At 42.8% G+C, this 22,833-nt stretch overlaps 1 protein-coding gene across 1 annotated transcript; it reads left to right on the top strand.

The window, feature by feature from the left end:
- The first annotated feature begins 21,262 nt into the window (after positions 1-21,262).
- On the top strand, positions 21,263-21,625 carry LOC147004359 (olfactory receptor 13C7-like). Its single transcript, XM_085839537.1, has one exon. It carries the CDS (start codon positions 21,263-21,265, stop codon positions 21,623-21,625), a length of 363 nt encoding a protein of 120 aa, XP_085695663.1.
- The last annotated feature ends 1,208 nt before the right edge of the window (positions 21,626-22,833 follow it).

Here is a 22,833-nt window from a genome sequence, read left to right as displayed (position 1 = left end):
TATGTAGCCAAGGCTGACGTCAGAAGTGTGATCCTTTTATTTAGCCTTCTAAGAGCTGGGATTATAGGAATGGACCACCTTGCCCAGACATGGTAAATTATATCAATCACTTAAGGAAGAAATAATCCAAATTCAAGACAAAAGAATAAAAGAGCTCCACTCCCAGGAGCTCTAGCACACCCAGGATCTTAAGATTAGGGGTGAATAGGACACAACATCTGTTCCAACACCACCAGGAGTACCTGGGACCAGCAGGATCCAGGGATGCAGGAACCCTGCCCTACCAATGGCTCAGGTTCCTTCTGGTGGGCACAGGTTTACATTGGGAACAAACTGCAGGAAGTCCCTCAGCACTCAGAGGAGGCTCAAATCCCAGGCAAGCTAAAACAGCCAGGATCCCAGGATCCTAGGAGCTTGGTCACATCAGGATCTCAGGGTCCCAGAGGCAACTTGACTCCCAGGAGCTCTGAAACACCCAGAATCTCAGGATCACAGGATCACAGGTCCTGGAATCACAGGATCACAGAGACAGATGAACTATGACGAGTTCTGACACAACCAGGGTTACAGGAAGGACAGGGCCCAGTCAGGCAGGGAAGGCAGGTAGCTTAGAGATATTAAGATGGCAGGAGGCAAGCATAAGAACATAAGCAACAGAAACCAAGGTTACTTGGCATCATCAGAACCCAATTTGTCCACCATAATAAGTCCTGGATACACCATCACACCAGAAAAGCAAGATATGGATCTAAAATCATGTCTCATGATGGTGATAGAGGACTTTAAGAAGGACATAAATAACTCCTTTAGGGGCTGGTGAGATGACACAGTGGTTAAGAGCACTGACTGCTCTTCCGAAGGTCCTGAGTTCAAATCCCAGCAACCACATGGTGGCTCACAACCATCTGTAATGAGATCTAACGCCCTCTTCTGGTGTGTCTGAAGACAGCTACAGTGTACTTACATATAGTAATAAATAAACCTTAAAAAAGAAGAGAAAAGAAAACTCATAAGCTTTATTTAAAAAAAAAAAAAAAACTCCCTTAAAGAAATACAGGAGAACACAGGCAAACAGGTAGAAGCCCTTAAAGTGGAAACATAAAAATCCCTTAAAGAATTAGAGGAAACCACAATCAAACAGGCAAAGGAAATGAACAAAACCATCCAGGATCTAAAAACAGAAATAGAAACAATAAAGAAATCACAAAGGGAGACAACCCTGGAGTTGGAAAACTTAGAAAACGGATCAGGAATCATAGATGCAAGCATCACCAACAGAATACAAGAGACAGAAGAGAGAATCTCAGGTACAGAAGATACCATAGAAAATATTGACACAACAGTCAGAGAAAACGCAAAAGGCAAAAATCTCCTAACCCAAAACATCCAGGAAATCCAGGATACAATGAGAAGACAAAACCTAAGGTATAGAAGAAAGTGAAGATTCCCAACTCAAAGGACCAGTAAATATCTTCAACAAAATTATAAAAGAAAACTTCTCTAACCTAAAGAAAGAGATGCCACTGAATGTACAAGAAGCCTACAGAACTCCAAATAGACTGGACCAGAAAAGAAATTCCTCCTGTCACATAATAATCAAAACACCAATGCACTAAACAAAGAAAGAATATTAAAAGGAAAAAGGGTCAAGTAACATATAAAGGCAGACCTATCAGAATTACACCAAACTTCTCACCAGAGACTATGAAAGCTAGAAGATCCTAGGCAGATGTCAAACATACCATAAGAGAACATAAATGGCAGTCCATACTAGTATACCCAGCAAAACTCTCAACTACCATAGACAAAGAAACCAAGATATTCCATGACAAAACCAAATTTACACAATATCTTTCCACAAATCCAGCCCTACAAAGGATAATAAATGGAAAACACCAACACAAGAAGGGAAAATACACTCTATAAAAAGCAAGAAAGTAATCTTTCAACAAACCTAAAAGAAGATAGCCACACAAACATAATTCCACCTCTAACAACAACAACAACAACAACACCGGGAAGTAGCAATCACTTTTCCTTAATATCTCTTAATATTAATGGACTCAATTCCCCAATAAAAAGACATAGACTAACAGACTGGATATGTAAACAGGACCCAACATTTTGCTACATACAGGAAATGCACCTCAGTGACAAAGACAGACACTATCTAAGAGTAAAACACTGGAAAACAATTTTCCAAGCAAATGGTCCTAAGAAACAAGCTGAAGTAGCCATTCTAACATTGGAAAAAAAAAAAAAAACAACTTTCAGTTGAAAGTTATCACAAAAATGATAAGGAAGGACACTTCATAATGGTCAAAGGAAAAATCTACCAAGATGAACTCTCAATTCTGAACATCTATGCTTCAAATGCAAGGGCATCCACATTCATCAAAGAAACTTTAATAAAGTTCAAAGTGCACATTGCACCCCACACAATAATAGTGGGAGACTTCAACACCCCACTCTCAGCAATGAACAGGTCATGGAAACAGAAACTAAATAGAGAAACATTGAAACTAACAGAAGTTATGAACCAAATGAAGCTAACAGATATTTATAGAACATTTCACCCAAAGCAAAAGAATATGCATTCCTCTCAGCACCTCACAGTACCTTCTCCAAAATTGACCATATAATTGGTCATAAAACAGGCCTCAACAGATACAAGAAGATTGAAATAATCCCATGCACCCTATCAGATCACCACAGTCTATGACTGGTCTTAAGTTCCAACAAAAACAAGGGAAAGCACACATACTCATGGAAGCTGAACAATGCTCTACTCAATGATAACTTGGTCAAGGAAGAAAGAAAGAAATTAAAGGGTTTTTAGAATTTAATAAAAATGAAGACACATCATACCAAAACCTATGGGACACAATGAAAGCAGTGCTAAGAGGAAAACTCATAGCTCTAAGTGCCTCCAAAAAGAAACTGGAGAGAGCTTACACTAGCAGCTTGACAGCACACCTGAAAGCTCTACAACAAAAAGAAGCAGATACAACCAAGAGGAGTAGAAGTCAGGAAATAATCAAACCAAATAGAAACAAAAAGAACTATACAAAGAATCAACAAAACCAGGACCTGGTTCTTTGAAAAAATCAACAAGATAGATAAACCCTTAGCCAGACTAACCAGATGGTACAGAGACAGTATCCAAATTAATAAAATCAGAAATGATAAGGGGGACATAACAACAGAAACTGTGGAAATCCAAAAAAATCATCAGATCCTACTACAAAAGTTTATACTCAACTAAATTGGAAAATCTGGATGAAATGGACAAATTTCTAGACACATAACAGGTGCCAAAGTTAAAACAGGATCAGATAAACAATCTAAACAGTCCCATAGCCCCTAAAGAAATTGAAGCAGTCATTAATAGTCTCCCAACTAAAAAAAAAAAAAAAAAATCCAGGACCAGATTAGTTTAGCCAAGAATTCTATCAGATCTTTAAAGAAGACCTAATACCAATACTCTTCAAACTATTCCAGAAAGTAGAAACAGAATGTACACTACCCAATTCATTCTATGAAGCCACAATTACACTTATACCTAAACCACACAAAGACCCAACAAAGAAAGAGAACTTCAGACCAATCTCCCTTATGAACGTTGATGCAAAAATACTCAATAAAAATTCTTGCCAACCAAATCCAAGAGCACATCAAAATGATTATTCACCATGATCAAGTAGACTTCATCCCAGGGATACAGGGATGGTTCAATATACGGAAATCCATCACTGGAATCCACTACATAAGCAAACTCAAAAGAAAAAGATCACATGATCACTTCATTAGATGCTGAAAAAGCATTTGACAAAATTCAGCATCCCTTCAGATTAAAAGTCTTGGAAAGATCAGGAATTCAAGGCCCCTACCTAAACATAGTAAGAGCAACATACAGCAAACCAGTAGCCAACATCAAACTACATGGAGAGAAACTTGAAGCAATCCCACTAAGATCAGGGAATAAACAAGGCTGTCCACTTTCTCCCTACCTATTTAATATAATACTTGAAATCCTAGCTAGAGCAATTAGACAATTAAAGGACATCAAAGAGATGCAAGTTGGAAAGGAAGAAGTTAAAATATCACTATTTGCAGATGATATGATCATGTTTAGGTGATTCCAAAAATTTCACTAGAGAACTCCTAAAGCTGATAAACGACTTCAGCAAAATGGCTGGATATAAAGTTAACTCAAACAAATCAGTAGCCTTCCTCTACTCAAAGGATAAACAGACTGAGAAAGAAATTAGGGAAACAACACCCTTCACAATAGTCGCAAATAATATTACATACCTTGGTGTGACTCTAACCAAGCAAGTGAAAGATCTGTATGATACGAACTTCAAGTCTCTGAAGAAAGAAATCGAAGATCTCAGAAGATGGAAAGATATCCATGCTCATGGATTGACAGGATTAATGTAGTAAAAATGGCCATCCTGCCAAAAGCAGTTTACAAATTTAATGCAATCCCCATCAAAATTCCAAATCAATTCTTCATAGAGTTAGAAAAAACAATTTGCTAGTTCATTTAGACTAACAAAAAACCTAGAGTACCGAAAACTATTCTCAACAATAAAAGAACTTCTGGGGGAATCACTATCCCTGACCTCAAGCTGTACTACAAAGCAATAGTGATAAAAACTGTATGGTATTGGTACAAGGACAGACAGGTAGATCAAGGGAATAGAATTGAAGACACAGAAATGAACCCACACACATATGGTCACTTGATATTTGACAAAGAAGCTAAAACCATCCAGTGGAAAAAGTCAGCATTTTCAACAAATGGTGCTGGTTCAACTGGTAGTCAGCATGTAGAAAAATGCAAATCGATCCATTCTTATCTTCTTGTACAAAGCTCAAGTCCAAGTGGATCAAAGAACTCCATATAAAACCAGATACACTGAAACTTATAGAGGAGAAAGTGGGGGAAAGCCTAGAACACATGGACACAGGGAAAAATGTCCTGGACAGAACACCAATGGTTTATGCTATAAGATCAAGAATCAACAAGCCAGGCAGTGGTGGCACATACCTTAATCCCAGCACTTGGGAGGCAGAGGCAGGTGGATTTCTGAGTTTGAGGCCAGCCTGGTCCTCAGAGTGAGTTCCAGGACATGCAGGGCTATACAGAGAAACCCTGTCTGGAAAAACAAAACCAAAACCAAAAAACAACAACAAAAAACAATCAACAAATGGGACCTCATAAAATTGCAAAGCTTCTGTAATGCAAAGGATACTGTCAATAAAACAAAAAGGCAACCAACAGATTGGGAAAAGATCTTTACTAATCCTACAACAGACAGAGGGCTAATATTCAATATATACAAAGAACTCAAGAAGTTAAACCCCAGAAAAATCAAATAACCCTATTTAAAAATGGGGTACAGAGCTAAACAAAGAATTCTCAACTGAGGAATATTGAATGACTAAGAAGCACCTAAAGAAATGTTCAGCATCCTTAGTCATCAGGGAAATGCAAATCAAAACAACCCTGAGATTCCACCTCACATCAGTCAGAATGGCTAAGATCCAAAACTCAGGTACAGCAGATGCTGGTGAGGGTGTGGAGAAAAAGAAACACTCCTTCATAGCTGGTGGGATTGCAAGCTGGTCCATCCACTCTGGAAATCAGTTTGGTGGTTCCTCAGAAAATTGGACATAGTACTACCTGAGGACCCAGCTATACTACTCCTGGGCATATACCCAGAAGATGTTCCAACATGTAATAAGGACACATGCTCCACTATGTTCATAGCAGCCTTATTTATAATAGCCAGGAGATGGAAAGAACCCAGATGTCACTCAACCAAGGAATGGATACAGAAAATGTTGTCCATTTACAGAATGGAGTACTACTCATCTTTTAAAAATGATGAATTCGCTGGGCATGGTGGCGCACGCCTTTAATCCCAGCACTTGGGAGGCAGAGGCAGGCGGATTTCTGAGTTCGAGGCCAGCCTGGTCTACAAAGTGAGCTCCAGGACAGCCAGGGCTATACAGAGAAACCCTGTCTGGAAAAAACAACAACAACAACAAAAAAGATGAATTCATGAAAGTCTTAGGCAAATGGATAGAACTAGAAAATATCATCCTGAGTGAGGTAACACAGTCACAAAAGAACACACATGGTATGCACTCACTGATAAGTGGATATTAGCCCAAAAGCTCTGAATAACCAAGATACAATTCACACACCACATGAAACTCAAGAAGAAGGAAGACCAAAGTGTGGGTGCTTCGGTCCTTCTTAAAAGGAGAACAAAATACTCATAGGAGCAAATATGGAGATAAAGTGTAGAGCAGAAACTGAAGGAAAGGCCATCCAGAGACTGTCCCTCCTTGGGTTCATCCCATATACAGTTACCAAACCCAGACACTATTGTTGATGCCAAGAAGTGCATGCTAACAGGAGCCTGATATGGCTGTCTCCTGAGAGGCTCTGCCAGAGCCTTACAAATACAGAGACAGATGTTTGCAGCTAACCATTGGACTGAGTGCAGCATCCCCAATAGAAGAGTTAGAGAAAGGACTGAAGGAGTTGAAGGGGATTGCAACTCCACAGGAAGAAAAATATCAACCAACCAGACCCCCCAGAGCTCCCAGGGACTTAGCCATCAACAAAGGAGTAATCAACATGGCTCCAGCTGCATATGTAGCAGAGGATGGCCTTGTCATGCATCAACGGAAAGAGAGGTCCTTGGTCCTATGAAAGCTCCATAGATACCCCAGTGTAGGGGAACTGAGAGTGGGGAGGTGGGAGTGGGTGGGTGGAGGAACACCCTCATAGAAGCAGGGTGAGGGGGGATGGGATAGGGTGTTTCCGGGGCGGGGACCTAGAAAGGGGATAATATTTGAAATATAAATAAAGAAAATATCCAATAAAAAAGAAAAGAAGAGAGAGTGAAAAAGAAACAAAACAAACAAACAAAAAGAATTCTTCTATGCCCAAAACCCAGAAAATACTTTCAATACAAACTACAGAAAGTTTCCCAAATCTAAGGGGAGAGGCTCATGAATGCACAGGAGGCATAGAGTACATCAAATAGACAGGGGAGGACAGAACCCCTTCCCCAATAGTAGAATGATTAAAACACTAAATATATAGAACAAAAAAAAAAAGTGTACTTAATTGTGGTACTGTAAAAGGCAGCCTGATTTCTGGTCAAGCTAGGTTTCAAACCCAGAGACCCAGCAGATTCATCTGCAAGGGACAGAAGGCCCGTTTGCCATGCTCCCAGACATAGGCTCCTAACACGAGGCCCCAGCTCCATAATTCTGTGACCATCAGTCACATAGGCTGTCCAGACTCCACCCCCACAGTTACCTGGCAACAGCAAGGTAGCCCAACCCACTCTAAAAGGGGTTGCTTGGCCCCTCCTCTCGCTCAAGCTCTTGCTCTCTTACTCTTGCATCTTGCTCTCCTCATACCCCTCCCTTCTTCTCTCTCTCCACATGGCCATGGCTAGCCTCTAAATCTCTTCTCTTCTCTTCTCTTCTCTTCTCTTCTCTTCTCTTCTCTTCTCTTCTCTTCTCTTCTCTTCTCTTCTCTTTTCTTGTCTCTCCTCTCCTCTCCCCTCCTCCTCCTCCTCCTCCCCCTCCCCCTCCCCTCCTCCCCTTCCCATTCCCCTCCTCCTCCTCCTTTTTCTTCTTTCTCTCTCTCTCTCTCTCTCTCTCTCTCTCTCTCTCTCTCTCTCTCTCTCTCTCTCTCTCTCTCTCTCTCTCTCTCTCTCTCTTTCTCCAATAAATCTCTAAAACCATGGACTGCTTCCTTTCTTATAGACTTGCCATACTGGAGTGATGGGACAGGCCTTCCCCTAAAGAGCCACGTCTAATCTCCTGCAGAAAGGTCTCCCAGTGATTCCAGCCACCAGACCAGACCAAGGACTCTCGCCCATGCAGGAACCAACCAGCACCTTCTCCCCCTGCCCCTTCTCCCTTCAACCCTGGGGCTGACCGAGCCCACCCTGGGGCCCCACTGTGTTCTTAGCTCTTTCACGACATCCATTGGCATCTGGGATGTCCGAAAATGAGAACCTGCTGTCTCTGGCCTCCGTGAGGCCCAGAGACACCAGAGCCATCTCTTCCACAGTACCCAGCAGTCTGTGGTGCCAGAGAGTTGGAGACTTTGTCTTTCCCACCCCCCGAGCAGGGTCTGGGGGTCTAACACACCCATCCCGCGGAGGTTCCGTGGGGTCCTGGGGCAGTCTCCTACATTCACCGGTCCAGTCTCCCTGATCTCTGGCATTAGCAGACCCCCCTTTATTTCCCCATGCCCAGCACCTAGCACTGAATTCTACAAAAGAGAAACACAAGCCCATCAAAATAACAGCTCATCTCTTACAGAAACTTTAAAGCCCATAGAGGTAATTGAAAAATGTTTCTTAGGTTCTGAAAGACCACAGCTGACAGCCATGATTACTGCTCTCAGCAAAATTGTCTGTCATCATTAATGAAGAAAGAAAAATATTCCAAAAGTAAGCTAAAGGATTTTATGAACCTCAAGACCATGCTATCCAGGCTACTGGGATGAGTTCTGTGGAGTAAAGAGAAGAACACACACATCTAAGAGGCTGCGGAGGGAGTGTGGTATAACAGTGGTTAAGCAAGTGAGGATTTGGGAAACACCAACTGCTACCAAACCAACAAAATGACAAGAATTAATATAAACCTTTAATAATTTTGAATATTAACAGTCTCAATTATCCAACCAAAAGATACTGGCTAACAGATTAAAACAATAAACAAGAACAGAATCCATGTATTCAGTGCTTCCAAGAAACACATCTCGCCACCAAAGATAGGTACTACCTACAGTGAGAACATGGGTAAGGATGTTCTAAGCAAACAGACCCAGAAAACAAACAGTGTCAACTGTTCTCCCATCAAAACTAGTCAGGAAAGATAGAGGCAATTTTATACTAATTAAGTGAATGGCCCATCACAACACTATATTTATATCTATGTCTATGTCTATGTCTATGCCTATGCCTATGCCTATGCCTACGTCTACGTCTACCTCTACGTCTACGTCTATCTCTATCTCTATCTCTATCTCTATCTCTATCTATATTTATCTATATCACAAAGGTGCACCTAATTCCATTAACAAATGGTGCTGGATATAAAGTCACAGATTAACCCCATGCAGTAATAGTGGAGATGCCCAGTATCCCGATTTTACCAGTTGACTAGTCATAAAGACAAAAACTAAACAGAGGAACATCAGGAATTAAATGACATCACAGATCAAATGGATTTAATATAATCTACACAAGATCCCATCCAAACACTTTAGAGAATATGTATTCTTCTCAAAAGCCTAGGAATCTCTCTCTCTCTCTCTCTCTCTCTCTCTCTCTCTCTCTCTCTCTCTCTCTCTCTCTCTCTCTCTCTCTCTCTCCTTGTTAAATATTTTCTCAACAGACATCCATTAATCCCCCTCTCAGCTTCAGTTCCATCCCACCAAATGACTATAGCCCTCCACTCCCCTTTTCTGTGAACATTCAGGGAATTCCTGACTATACAGTATATAAACCCATTGCTTCCCAGACTCAGGCATCACATGCCAGCATTCACCCTATGAGTGTGGGGCATGTGATCTGAGTTCGAACTTGAAGCAATAAAAGGCTCTTTTGCAAGCTTCAGAGGACTTCGAAATCCTTGGGGTCATCTGGGCTTCCCCGTGGACTCAGGGCATAACAGAGAAACTTGCCAAGAACAAACAGAAGCCTATTACTCCAGAGACTGCTGAAAAGCTGGCGAGGGATCTGAAGGCTGTCGAGTATGTGGAGTGACCCGCCCTCACTTGGAAAGGCCTAAAGAATGTGTTTGATGAAGCAATATTAGCTGCCCTGGAGCCTCCTGAACTGAAGAAGAGCCTCAGGTGTGTGCTGCTATGAACACATCTCCAAAGCCCTTTCTGCACAGCTGGTGTTGTCATCATACTAAAAGCAATGTTTAAATCAAACTAAAGATTAAAATTAAAATTTGTTTCTGCAATAATGGCAAACACCCTGTACCTACCCACGTGCACTAATGTGAGACAAGCCTCACATTGCCCTTCCAGTAATAGTTAATTTTGAATAATTATGTATTATCTAAAAATGGATGAGTGCTAGTTTTTGTTTCCTTGTTTTAAAACAACCAACAATAACAAAAATCCCCACAAATATTTTGTTTTGTTTAAAAGCAAGGCATGCTTGTGTTGGCTGTAACAGACTAATTCTAAGTGTCAAAGCTGCTCTCTGGTTTCATGTTGGAGAGTAGTCTGTGGCATCTTGCTGTCGTCTGGTGTGGTTTTGCTTTTCCTCAACCGTTCTCTGCTTTTGGGGTGAGTATGGGGTTGTGTCTTAGACCTGTATTTTTAAATTTGTTAACCAGAGGGCAGCCCATGGGGGAGGAGGACAGATTATTTCCACATTCCACTCCCTAGGTCTAGTTTAGCAAGCATCCCCACCTGGCGTTCTTAGGAAGGAGTATAGAACCGGGTGTGGTGGCTCACGCCTTTAATCCCTGCACCCGGGAGGCAGATTTCTGAGTTCGAGGCCAACCTGGTCTACAGAGTTCCAGGACAGCCAGGGCTACACAGAGAAACCCTGTCTCGAAAAACAAGACAAAACAAAACAAAACAAAAAAACTGCCTCGATTAACAACTTACTCCTTCTTGAAAGTTGCCTTTTCTCTCCACCTCTGAGTGGGTCCAGTCTGTGATGGAACTCACGAAGGTTCTAGGAAGCACTCGACATGTGACTGTGACTTTCAAGGGTATTTGTTTGTCATTTGCTGATTTGGGGAGAGGGGATAATTTCTAACTTCTTTCATTGGTACATGAAAAAAAGTATGGCACCTTTGCAATACACCAAATGGATTGAGTTCCTAATTTAAAAAAGAAGTTCTTTTTACCCCTGTCAGTCATTTTCTTATATGTTTAGCATAGATTTACAACTCACTGTAGTGTTCCTAGATTCAGCTGAAGACCTGGTACACAGCGCTCCTTACGGAATGGCATTAGGAAACACATCATGGGTGACGATTGCCGTCTCCTTTCTTTTTCTTTTGTATGTCTTTTTTTTTAAAGAGAGAAAAAAATTTTTTTTTAATTTTTTTTTTAATTTCAGAAATTCAGTCTGAATTTCTGAAAAAAAAAATGTTTAAAGAACCTTAAGATAAGGATATACTCTATATCACTTTAGAGAGTCTAGGAAAATCCAGTGGATGGAAATTATAAGATTGATGTTGGTTCAGGATAAGAGTGGATGATGTTGTTGTTACTTTTTTTGAACATGATTTTAATATTTTCAACTCTTGATACTGATTGTGTCAGAACTCCTCATAGTTCAGCTGTCTCTGTTATCTTGGGATTCTGGAATCCTGTGATCCTGAGATCCTGGGTGTGTCAGAGTTCCTGGGAGTTAAGCTGCCTCTGGAACCCTGAGATCCTGGTGTGACCAAGCTCCTGGTATCCTGGAATCCTGTGGACCTGGGCATGTTAGAATGCCTGGAGTGGAACTTTTTCTGAGTGTTGTGGGACTAGTTGCAGAGTTAGTGCCCAAGGTCTGCTCAGGGCACCTCTGATCCTATGATCTTGGGTGTGTTAGAGTACCTGGGAGTGGAGCTTCCTCTGGGTTTTGTGGGACTGGCTGCGGAGTTTGTGCCTCAGGTCTGCTCAGGGAATCAGCTCAGACGGGAAGGAACCTGTACCACTGGTCAGGTGGAGTTCCTGGGTGATTATGTCCCACTGGTCCCAGTCACTCCTGGTGTTGGGACAGATGCTGTGTCCTCCTCATTTCTGATCCTATCTGCCATTTCCTTTCAGGTGATGAGGTTACAGGCCTGCTTCATTATGAAGCTATGAGCATGTGAGGTGGGGAACACACTTTTAACCAACATGGGGGCCAGTCAGGGCTGTCCCCCTTTTTTCTTCCATGCCTATGAGGAACCTTTGAACAACTGGCTGAAGCTCTCTCAAGAAAAATGGTGAGAAGGCTGGAGAGATAGATAGCTCAGCAGTTAAGAGCACTGACTGCTCTTCCAGAGGTCTTGAGTTCAATTCCCAGCAACCACATAGTGGCTCACAACCATCTGTAATGGGATCCAACGCCTTCTTCTGGTGTGTCTGAAGACAGCTATAGTGTACTCATGTACTTAACATAAATCTTTTAAAAAAAGAAAAGACAAAATGGTGAGAGCCACATATTATATCCCCGTGCACATTATTTAAATCATACTTTTATTTTAAGAATTTTGAAATTTGGATTCAAGGAACTTAATAAATGCCTCATAGTATCTTAAAACCAGACATAATCATGTCTAGGTGAGATGAAAAGGATCTACTTATTGGCATATGGCTTGATCCTGAACAGCTACCTTATTGGGAAAGGGAAAAGCTTATGTTCTCTTCATAGAACGCTGCAGAAGCATGATGGCTAATTCGTGTGACAAGCTGACAGGTAAGTTCGCTGAGTGCCCTGACTGTAGTGACAAGAAAGCTGAATTGGGTATATGTTTTTGACCCACCTTTGTTTGCCATTTTCCCAGTTTGGACAACCTAAGCTGCCTTGCTTCAAGCTTTTTAAACCTTATGGGACATAGAACATTAGAGATCGTGTAATCTGACTTAGGAAGATTAGTCACAAGAAAGAGTTATAATGATTCTTCTCCTTCCCTCATTGTGACCAGTTATTCTAACTCAATCTTGCACTGGTCTAGTAATGATTCCAGTATTAGAGATTCCTAGGGAGATGCTAAAATCTTAATTACCTAGCAAAGTTAATTTGGGGCACAGCCTCCACTCCCAGAGAAGCTGCAGCCTTTCTGCAATTCTCAAAGCCACCTCCCCCACACCAGGAGCTCTAAGTCAAAGCTTGATCATTGCTAAATTGCAATTGAATGGAGTACCTGGACTTCCCCAAAGAAGCTTTTGTACTGTGGCTTTTCACTGTCTCAACTTTGTTTTTCAAGCAGGTCAGTCAATGCCCATCAGCCTGACTGCAGCAGGTGTGCAGCCTCACCTCCAACAGTTATTAATCTTCATCAGGAAGCAGTCTAATTACATATTGTGGCTTTGGTCTGAATTGGGAATAAAGTGTGCTAATGAGGGCCAGACAGTCAATGACGGGCACCCAGACCTCGGAGCCATACCAATCGAAGACAGAGGTACATGCCAAAAGGCTGTGGCTGATAACACACCACAGAGCCATGTTTTGTGTGAAATATAACACAAACTAGCTGCACGTAGCCTCCAAGACGGAATTGGATGGTTCGGGAAGATCTAAGATTTCCTAAGATAGGCGCAGTCGCCAGCCACCGTAACTCCCAGGCAGGACTATGGAGCATAAATAAATTTTATGCCTCAGTCCAGCTTTTTTAAAATATTAATAACAAGGGGGGGGGAACGTAACCTCCTCCAGCCTAGGCAGGCTGGTTCAGACCTTATTCCACTGAGGTCACCTGTGGTGCAGCTCCTCTGACTCAGCTAGTTTCCTTTGATGTGGCACTGCCAACCACCTGCCGTGAGGCCTAAAGAGATTTTCTGGAGTTAACTGCAACCTTTGAATTTGGTGACTTACTGCTAAAAGGCTGTGCTGACAACTTGGCATCATGACATCAAGAAACTTGGCGTGGCAGGGGATGGGTTTCCCCCTTTATAAGCACAGACTTTTATTAAACATTTGAGCTTTGATCAGGAAACTTGACTTAGCTCCATTCTTTCTCTCAACCCAGTTTGCCTCCCAGGTGAAACCCCATTTCTTGTGAGCCACAGGCCGGCTTCCAACACCACATGACCACATATATAACACTATAAGTGTTAATAGAGACTTTATCAGATTATTTTGTTTGCAAGTTCCAGTTTTTAAAAATGTTTAGGTAATCTCCTTCCCCAGTCCTGATTGTGTGGATTCATTAGTGCTGAACCATTGCTTTCTTGTGTCTCAACCCTTTGTATATGAATTCTTTTCAGATGTATTAACTGAACAAAACCCTTCACAAAAAAGAACACATCACCTATCAATCTCCCTGTTGAACATAGATACAGAAATTCTGAATAAAATGTTTGCAAACTGAAATAGGGACAGACCAAAAATATCATGCAAAAATAACATGGTCAAGTTGAATTCACCCTGAGAGTGCAAGGTTAATTCAACATGCACAAGGATATGAGTGTCATACACCACATAAATAGACTTGAGAAAATGACATAAGCGTTTCAATTGATGCAAGAGGGGCTATTAACAAAACCCAATGCCTATTCATGAGGAAAGCCTTGAAGAGACAAGGAAAGGAGGGAGCATAATGAAAGGCATGTGTGACAACCCTATCGTCAGCATCAAGCTAAATGGAAGGAGAAAACAGCTCAAGCATCTCCACTAAGATCAGAAGCAACATAACTGTGCCCACTTGTTCCACTGCTGCTCATGTAGTGACTGAAGTCTCCATTGCAGAAACAAGGTAGAAGTAACCTAACATGTTACGACAAGGAAAGGCAGGATCAAAGCATCTTTATTTGCAGACAGTACAATTATACACGTAAGAGATCCTATTGTGTGGGTCATCAAGAGGGATCAGTAACTAAAGCTGCCTGCTACCGAGCTTGATGACCTGATTTAAATAACTGGGCTGAGGGAGTTCAATACATGGTGGACAGTGAGAACTGTTCTTATAGGTTATCCTCTGACCTCTGCATGCCTAGAGTAACACACAAGTGCCTATACATGCACACCCAAAATAAATAAATGTAATAAAAAATAACTAAAAAGAGACCTTAATGAGAAAAAAAAACCTTTAGAGTTCATAAACACATTCAGCAGAGTGGTAGGATACAAACTTAACCTACATGCCAGTGAAAACAGACTGAGAGTGAGATCAGGGAAACAATTCCATGTCCAATGACAGCAAAACAAAACAAAACAAAACAAAACAAAACAAAACAAAACAAAACAAAACAAAACAAACAGCATAGAAGAAACATAACCAAGGACTCGAAAGGCCTTAACAATGAGAACTGTAAACACATTGGAAGAAGGGAACACTTAGAGAGAAGACATTAAAAGATCAAAGGCCGCCATGTTTGCTCATGGACTGGAAGAATCAATACTGCTAAGATGCCTATGTCAACAAGAGAGTCTACAGAGTCAGTGCCATCCCCATGAAACCTCCAAACGAAAGTGTAAAATCTACTGTCAATCTCACGGCTTCAGAATGGTGATTGTGATGTCTATTGAGTTGGATGAATTTGGTGTGTGATATTTTATTTGTGAGTTTTTAAGAAACACAGCTTATAAAGGTAAAAAAAATATATATCTTTTTTCAAACTGTCTTAGGGAGGTTTGCTATTACTGTGATGAGACACCATGATCAAAGCAACTTGGGGAGGAGAGGGTTGGTTGGTTGGTTGGTTGGTTGGTTGGTTGGTTGGTTGGTTGGGTTTTTACTCATAGTTAACACTTTGTTATCAAAAACAAAGAGGGCAGAAACTCAAGCAGGGCAGGAACCAGGAGGTGGAGCTGATACAGAGGCCATGGAGGGATGCAGCTGACTGACTTGCTCCTCCTTCTTGTTCAGTCTCCTTTCTCATAGAACCCATGACCACTGCCTTCCATTGGAGCCCCTTCTCCTACCTGAACTGCCTGGTTGGGCCTCAGCAGAGAATAGGTGCCTAGCCCTGCTGGGGTCAGATATCCCAGGATGGAGTGGTATCCAAGGGAGGCTTCCCCTTCTCTGAGGAGAAAGGAAGGAGGTGTTGGGGGTAGGGATTTGTAAGGGCAAGACTGAGAAGAGAGGAGGGAGGGAAGATGTAAAGTGAACTTTAAAAAATTATTGGGAAAAAAAAAATCAACTCCAGACAGAGCAAAGACTGTAACATAAAACATAAAACTCTGAAACTGCTAGAGGAAAAAGCAGGTTAAAACAGACAGCGAGGGAGAGTGAAGGTTGAGCAAAAAGACTCACAGGACATAGACGAAGAATAGAGACCAAGGAGGGCAGTTAAAAGGTTTGGGTGGGAAACAGGGGGAGGACCAGGTGTGGAGCAGCAGGAGAGAGCTGGGAGAGAGAATGGAAATCGGTAGTGGTGGGGCATCTCTGGGATGAGCTGGAGACCTGGGATGTGTGTGTGTGTGTGTGTGTGTGTGTGTGTGTGTGTGTGTGTGTGTGTGTGTGTGTTGGGGAGGGGAAGGATCACAGGAGTCCATGAAGGGGGGACCCCAGCTGAGACTCTTAGCTGCTGGATATGTGGAGTCTGAAGTATCCACCTCCTGTGGACAGGCAGGACTTCCAATGGAGGGAGGGGAACATCGACCCATCAACAAAAACCTTTGACCCAAAACTTGTCCTTCCTACAAGATGTGCAGGAATAAAGATAAAACAGAGATTGAGGGAATGGCCAATCAATGACTGGCCCAACTTGAGACCCATCCAGTGAGAGAGAACTAACCTCTGACATTATTAATGATGCTCTGCTGTGTTTGCAGACAGGAGCCTCACATAACTGTCTTCTGAGAGGAGTCATTCAGCAGCAGATGGAAGCAGATGCAGAGACCCACAGCCGAAAATCAGATGGAGCTCAGGGAGTCTTGTGGAAGAGTTGGGGAAAGGATGGGGGGAGCCAGAGGGGTCAAGGATACCACAGGAAGGCCTACAGAGTCAACTAACCTGGGGCCCATGGGGCTTGCAGAGACTGAACCACCAAAGAGAGTGTCTGGGCTGGACGTAGGCCCCCTACATATTTGTAGCAGGTGCACAACTTGGTCTTCATGTGGGTCCCCTAACAGTTGAAGCTTGGGCTCTCTCTGACTCTGTGGCCTGCCATTAGATTCCCTTCTCCTAACTGTCTGGCCTCAGCGGGAAAGGATGTGCTTGGTCTTAATGTGACTTGATGTACCAGGGTGGGTTGGTACCCATGGGGGTCCTCCCCTTCTCTGAGGGAAAGGGGAGGGGAGAATGGGGAGAGAGGGGCTGTGAGGGTGGGACTGAGAGGAGAGGAGGGAGGAGGGCTGTGATCAGGATGTAAAGTAAATTAATTAATTAATTAATTAATTAATTAATTAATTAATTTTGTAAAAGGTTAAAAGGGATAGAGGTAGAAGAGGGTGAAGAAGATAAGAGGAGAGAGGAGATTCCACTGCAGTACATTCTGTTTGGAGATGTCATAATGATATCTAATACTTGGTATGTTGATTTAAAAAAAAAAATTCAGCCTTGGATGGTGAAACTCACTGTATAGACCAGGCTGACTTTGAACTCACAGAGATCCTTCTGCATCTGTCTCCCGAGTGCTGGTTTTTAAAGATGTGAGCTACTATACCTAGCCTGTGCACTGATTTAAAACCATTTTAAATGTTAAGTTAAAAATAAAAAATAAGTATTACTTAGCTGCCTAGATAGCATATGGAGAAATGATCCCCACCTCCTCACTCACACAGTCTAGGAAAGCTAACTCACTGTGGATCGCAGATCTAAAGCAAAGCTAAACCTACAAAGTTCTTTCAAAACAGAGGAAATGGCTTCGTGCTAGGGGTAGGCAGTATTTTATTAGAGTAGATGTGAAAAGTAATAACTAGAAAACACCACTAGAGTCGATCAAAATACAGGACATCTGCTCAGCAGAAGACACAGTTTAAAAAACGAGTGCGCACGTCAGACATGTGGGGTGCTGCGGCAGGAGGATCAAGGACTCCAGAGCAGCCCAGACACAGTAAGACCTCAACTCAAAAGAAACATCTGAGCCAAAACCTGGGACGCCATGTACAATCCACATATCTGGAGAAGGTCAGATTGCTAAACAAATAAGGAACTCGACATGTTTTCTTAAGTAATGGAAATGAAAATAATGGATATAAAAAGTCTGAGTGGAAAATCTTCAAAGGAAGATATACAAGTGACCAGTGATCAAATTTTAAAAGGGCTCACCATCCCTAGTCCAGAAATACAAATTAAAGTGAGTTACTGCCACACCTGCCAGGGGAGCTAAAACTGACTGCCCTAAATGTTAGCAAGGCTGTGGTGCAATGAACACAACACCTTTGTAAAGGGTCTGCCCACTTCTTATTAAAAAAAAAAAGCCTAAGGGCATCTCTGTGGTGTGATCCAGCAGCCCCAGCCTCCAGTGTTTAGCCAGGAGAAAAAGAAATAGATAAAAAAAAAAAAAAAAAAAAAAAAAAAAAAAAAAACTCTTGTTCCCTAACAGTAACAACTTTATTCATAACAGCTCAAAGTGGAAACAGCCTTGCTGCCTGTCAGCAAGGATGGGCAAACAAACCTGGTGACTCTTTCAAGGGAGTGTCCCTCAGGTATAACAGGGATATTAGTATACGGGCATCATTTTGTGCTCCCTCTGCGTCTATTCTCAACAGAGGCCTGACTTTCACAGAGCAGAAGCACAGCTCAGTCCATTTTCACATAACTTCTAATCTTCTGCCCACTTCCTGATAGCTTCCTTACACAACTGCCATCTGGTGACAGCCTTCCTATGGACCACATGTAGACAGTCGGCTTGATTCATCCCCTGATCCTCACATCTTGCCCAGACTGCGCAGACATGGTGTAGGGACCACCTTTGTTGTGTCCAGTGTGACTCCATCAAACATGTTCCCTGTTAGGTCTCAGGACAATTGTTTGAAAATGATCTTGTCTCCAATGAAGTCTTTGGCCCTGGGGCCCCTCACTATCTGTCTCTTGTGCTCTGCCCATTAGTGGAGCACAGAGGTCCTCTGCTGGCTCCTCCTTTCCTGTTGGCCCTGTGAGGTCCAGTTCCCTCTCTTTAGGTTCTGAGGATGGCACATTCCTTCTGCCATGCTGTCTCTCCAAGCTGACACCAAACTAAGACAACAAAACCTATCTCCTTCCCAGACCAGTGCTGTCCTGGAGACTGGCTTCTTCTCAAAGACATCAGCTATACTGACATTTGCAGAAATTCCAGCAAGGAATGGACTCATGTCCCCTGAAGTCACTCAGCAAGAATGGAAGGAGAAGGGTCCCAGAGTGTTTCAGTGTAATTGGATGTTGGGGACATTGTCCCAAAGGGATAAGAAGTTTCCCAACTGTTCCATTCTGTTTGTAAACTTTTAATCACTCAAGGGAGTACAGGATTCCCATGTATAGTATTGGTTTCAAATCAACATCCCTGTGTATTGGTGCTCATTAGGAGATTCTGCCTGAAATAGAACAGAGACCAAATGTGGAAGACAAACTTTGAGCATTTTCTTCATATCAGAGGTGGTATCTCTGTCTGGCCCCCTTAAACTGCTGCTACTACTTCTGGCCTGGAACTTCCTTAGCTTCAGGAAGCCCTTCTCAATAGGTTTCTGAGTATGGTAAGTAAGGATTCGAGCAAAAGCCAACCTCAACCTTTCATTAGCATATTGGTATTTCTATTGTCTGAGTTGACTTTACACAGACTGTACTTGAGAAGAGAATAAATGAACCAGTTTCAAGGGTATGACCCAGGCTAAGAGCCATACTGGAACCCTCAGGAGTATTGACCAAGACTGGGGGCCAGATTGGACCCCTCTGGGGTCTGAGAAATCTGAGTGTCAAGAGACTTATAACGTCTGTCAGTCTGAGTTCCTGGGCTCACCCCACTTGGGAGATTGGCCTGTAACTGAGATGGTCTCATCTCACAGTGACCTTCCACAAGCTCAGGCAGTTTGAGGAGAAGGACACTATCCTATGCATGAGAGAATGCTGGCTCCTTCCATGTGGAGAATCTTCTGATGTTCCAGGGCTATGCAAGCATACAGCAGGCTGTTTGGGATTATAGTGAGCTCTTCCACAACCAGGAACGGAGAGGCAGTGTGCCAGTGTTGTTCAGGGAAGGATCTAGAATGGGAGAGAAGGTTGAACTAGATTATTAAGGGACATAGTTAGTGTTGCCATAGAAGTCTGGATGACAAGCTGAGTCAAAGTCTCAAGGAGTCTTATGTCCACTGGAGGCCTGCGGATGCCCAACCAGAAGGAAAGAATCCTAGGAGAATGATATCACACACACACACACACACACAACACAACACAAACACACACACACACACACACCTGTCTAAGGGATTCACAGGAATTGTGAGCCATTATGGATTTCTGGGACCTCCCCTTAGTTTATCTTCAAGAAATACAAGAGTCAAACTATTAGGGACATATTAGAATTTTCAGAGTATAAAGTCACCTAGGAACCACCCCCCCCCCAACACACACACACACTTTGTTACCGCTCTCTAAATACAACCACCCCTTTCCCTTAAAGACACAGTAGAATACTGCATCTCTAAGAGAGCTTCTATGAGTTCCCTTCCCATCCATGCCCTCTGCTGAATCCCTAAGCTTTCCCTCTCTATTAAGGCAGTAAGACCACCTAAGTCCAGGCCATGGGTCCTCAGGATCCTCTTACCAACTGTTACACCCACATACTGGCCAATCAACAAGCATTGTTATGTCTGGATACTCAGACACAGTGGGTAAACTAATTGAGCACAGATGGATGGATGGATGGATGGATGGATGGATGGATGGATGGATGGATGGATGAATGGATGAGTGGATCAGTGGGTGAGTGGATGACTGGATGGATGGATAGATAAGTGAAGTCAGTGGGCAGAAACTGTGAGGCTGGTAGGTTACTAGAACCATATGGACCAAAACAATTATTTGGGCAGTTGTGGTGGCTCACACCTGTAATCCCAGCACTCAGGAGGCTGAGGTAGAAGGATTGTCATGAGTTTGAGGGTAGCCAAGTTTAGCCTGAGTAAGAGTAAGACCCAGAAAACAAACCAAAACAGACAAACAAACAAGATGAAGACAGAAAGGAAAGAAAAAGGAAAGGGAAGGAGGGAGGGAGAGAAAGAGAGAAGGAGAGAATGAAGGGGAGAGAGAGAAAGAGAGAGGTTTTAAGTCAAAGACTCACAACTTTGTGACATTTATCACAAAGTAGGGGGAACATGAAACAAATTTAGTCGCTTCTCGGAGTGATAGGTGAGCTGTCATATCAGACACAGTATGAGCACAGCAAATGCTCTGGGTGTCAGGTTATTGATCAGGTGCATTCAGATCTGTAACTTTGGTGCATTTAACTCACAATATTCAATACTGATTCTGTTGTTTCCTTGCAAAGAAATCCTGCTGTGGGGCTTTCAGAACCATCTTCTCATCACTGTCAAACTTCTGTGGGGACAATGTCATCAATCACTTTACATGTGAGATCCTGGCAGTCCTGAAACTGGCCTGTGCTGACATTTCCATCAATGTCATCAGCATGGGGGTGACAAATATAATATTTCTGGGGGTCCCGGTTCTCTTTATTTCTTTCTCCTACGTCTTCATCCTTGTGACCATCCTGAGGATCCCCTCTGCTGAGGGGAGGAAGAAGGCCTTCTCCACCTGCTCTGCCCACCTCACCGTGGTACTTGTCTTCAATGGGACCATCCTGTTCATGTATGGGAAGCCCAAGTCCAAGGACCCACTGGGGGCAGACAAGCAGGACCTTGCAGACAAACTCATCTCCCTCTTCTATGGGGTGGTAACCCCCATGCTGAACCCAATCATCTACAGCCTGAGGAACAAGGACGTGAGGGCTGCAGTGACGAACCTGGTGGTCCTTAAGAAAAGCTTCACCTAGTGCTGTTTGGAGAACAGATATTCCCATAGTTCTGTGCTTCTTAGCTGTGCTCATCCATGAGTCTCAGAGACAACATGTTGTCTAGTAGAGCTGCATGTGAAATTTGGCGTTCTGAAAATGATACTTCATATGTACTAGAGAATAGAACACAATTAAAATGTTGAATCCTAAGACCTGCTGGGCATGTGACTCAAAGGACAGAAATAGCATGCTGCTAAAAACGGGGTTGGGGTGGGCGCGAGGATCTCATTTTCTACTATGCAAGTCAGAATTTACCTTTCCAAGCAGACTGCTAGTCTATTTGAGGAAAATAAGCACATATCCCGTGATATCTGAAACTGCATCCATGGTTTGAGGAGCTCAGGGGTGTGCTCTTCTTTAAGTGGGCCAAACCAGTGTGAGAGCCCTGTGAACAGGACAGAGCAACAACTCTAGATAAACTCCAACTTCTTATCCAGAAGCTAACGGTATTTTAAATTTATTTTATTTTTTTGTTTCTGTGTATGTATGTGTGTGACTGCATTTTCGTTTGTTTGTATATGTATGTGTGTGTGTTTTGTGTTGGTGTGTGTGTGTGCACACTTGCATGCGCTTGCCTTTAGAGCCAGCAAAAGGTGCCAGACCTACTGGGGCTGGAGTTGCAGGCAGTTGTGAGCCACCACCCTTGGGTGCTGGGTCCTCCACAAAGAGCAGCAAGTACTTCTAACCACTGAACCATCCCTCCAGCTCCTATCTGCCAACAATATATAAACACCGAAGCAGGGAGGTCGGGAAGATGCTGGTGGAAGAGGGATTTCAGAGACTTTATCTACAATGTAAAACAAAAGTCAATACTGTGACCATTATAATTAAGGGAGCTGGGAACTAGCTAGGGTGTGTCACAATGTTTCCATCCTAGCGGGGCAGGTCTGAAGAGGATGTTAGAACATGTTTAGAAAAACACTGTGGCGGGAATGAAAATGTGCAGCTCAGTGGTTAGAGAGCTTGCCCGGCTAGGTAAGGTGAGGCTCAGGCTCAGTCCCCAGCACTGGGGAAACAGCAGCTAGTATTTCCTTCTTCCTGAGGTTGTTTCTGACAGGTGTTTTGTCACAACGACAAGTAAGCTAACAGAAGCTCACAGTGCGGAAGCAGGACTGCACCACAGAGCTACGTTTTGGGTGACTTTCTTTCTCTTCTCCAACCCCCTTGATGTACAATTTAAAACTTTA

Source organism: Mus caroli, unplaced genomic scaffold (genome assembly GCF_978045245.1).
Source record: "Mus caroli unplaced genomic scaffold, Mus_caroli_1 scaffold_6, whole genome shotgun sequence".
NCBI classification, from domain to species: Eukaryota; Metazoa; Chordata; class Mammalia; order Rodentia; family Muridae; genus Mus; species Mus caroli.
Note: the sequence above shows the minus strand (reverse complement) of the source record. Positions and strands in the feature narration are given on the sequence as shown.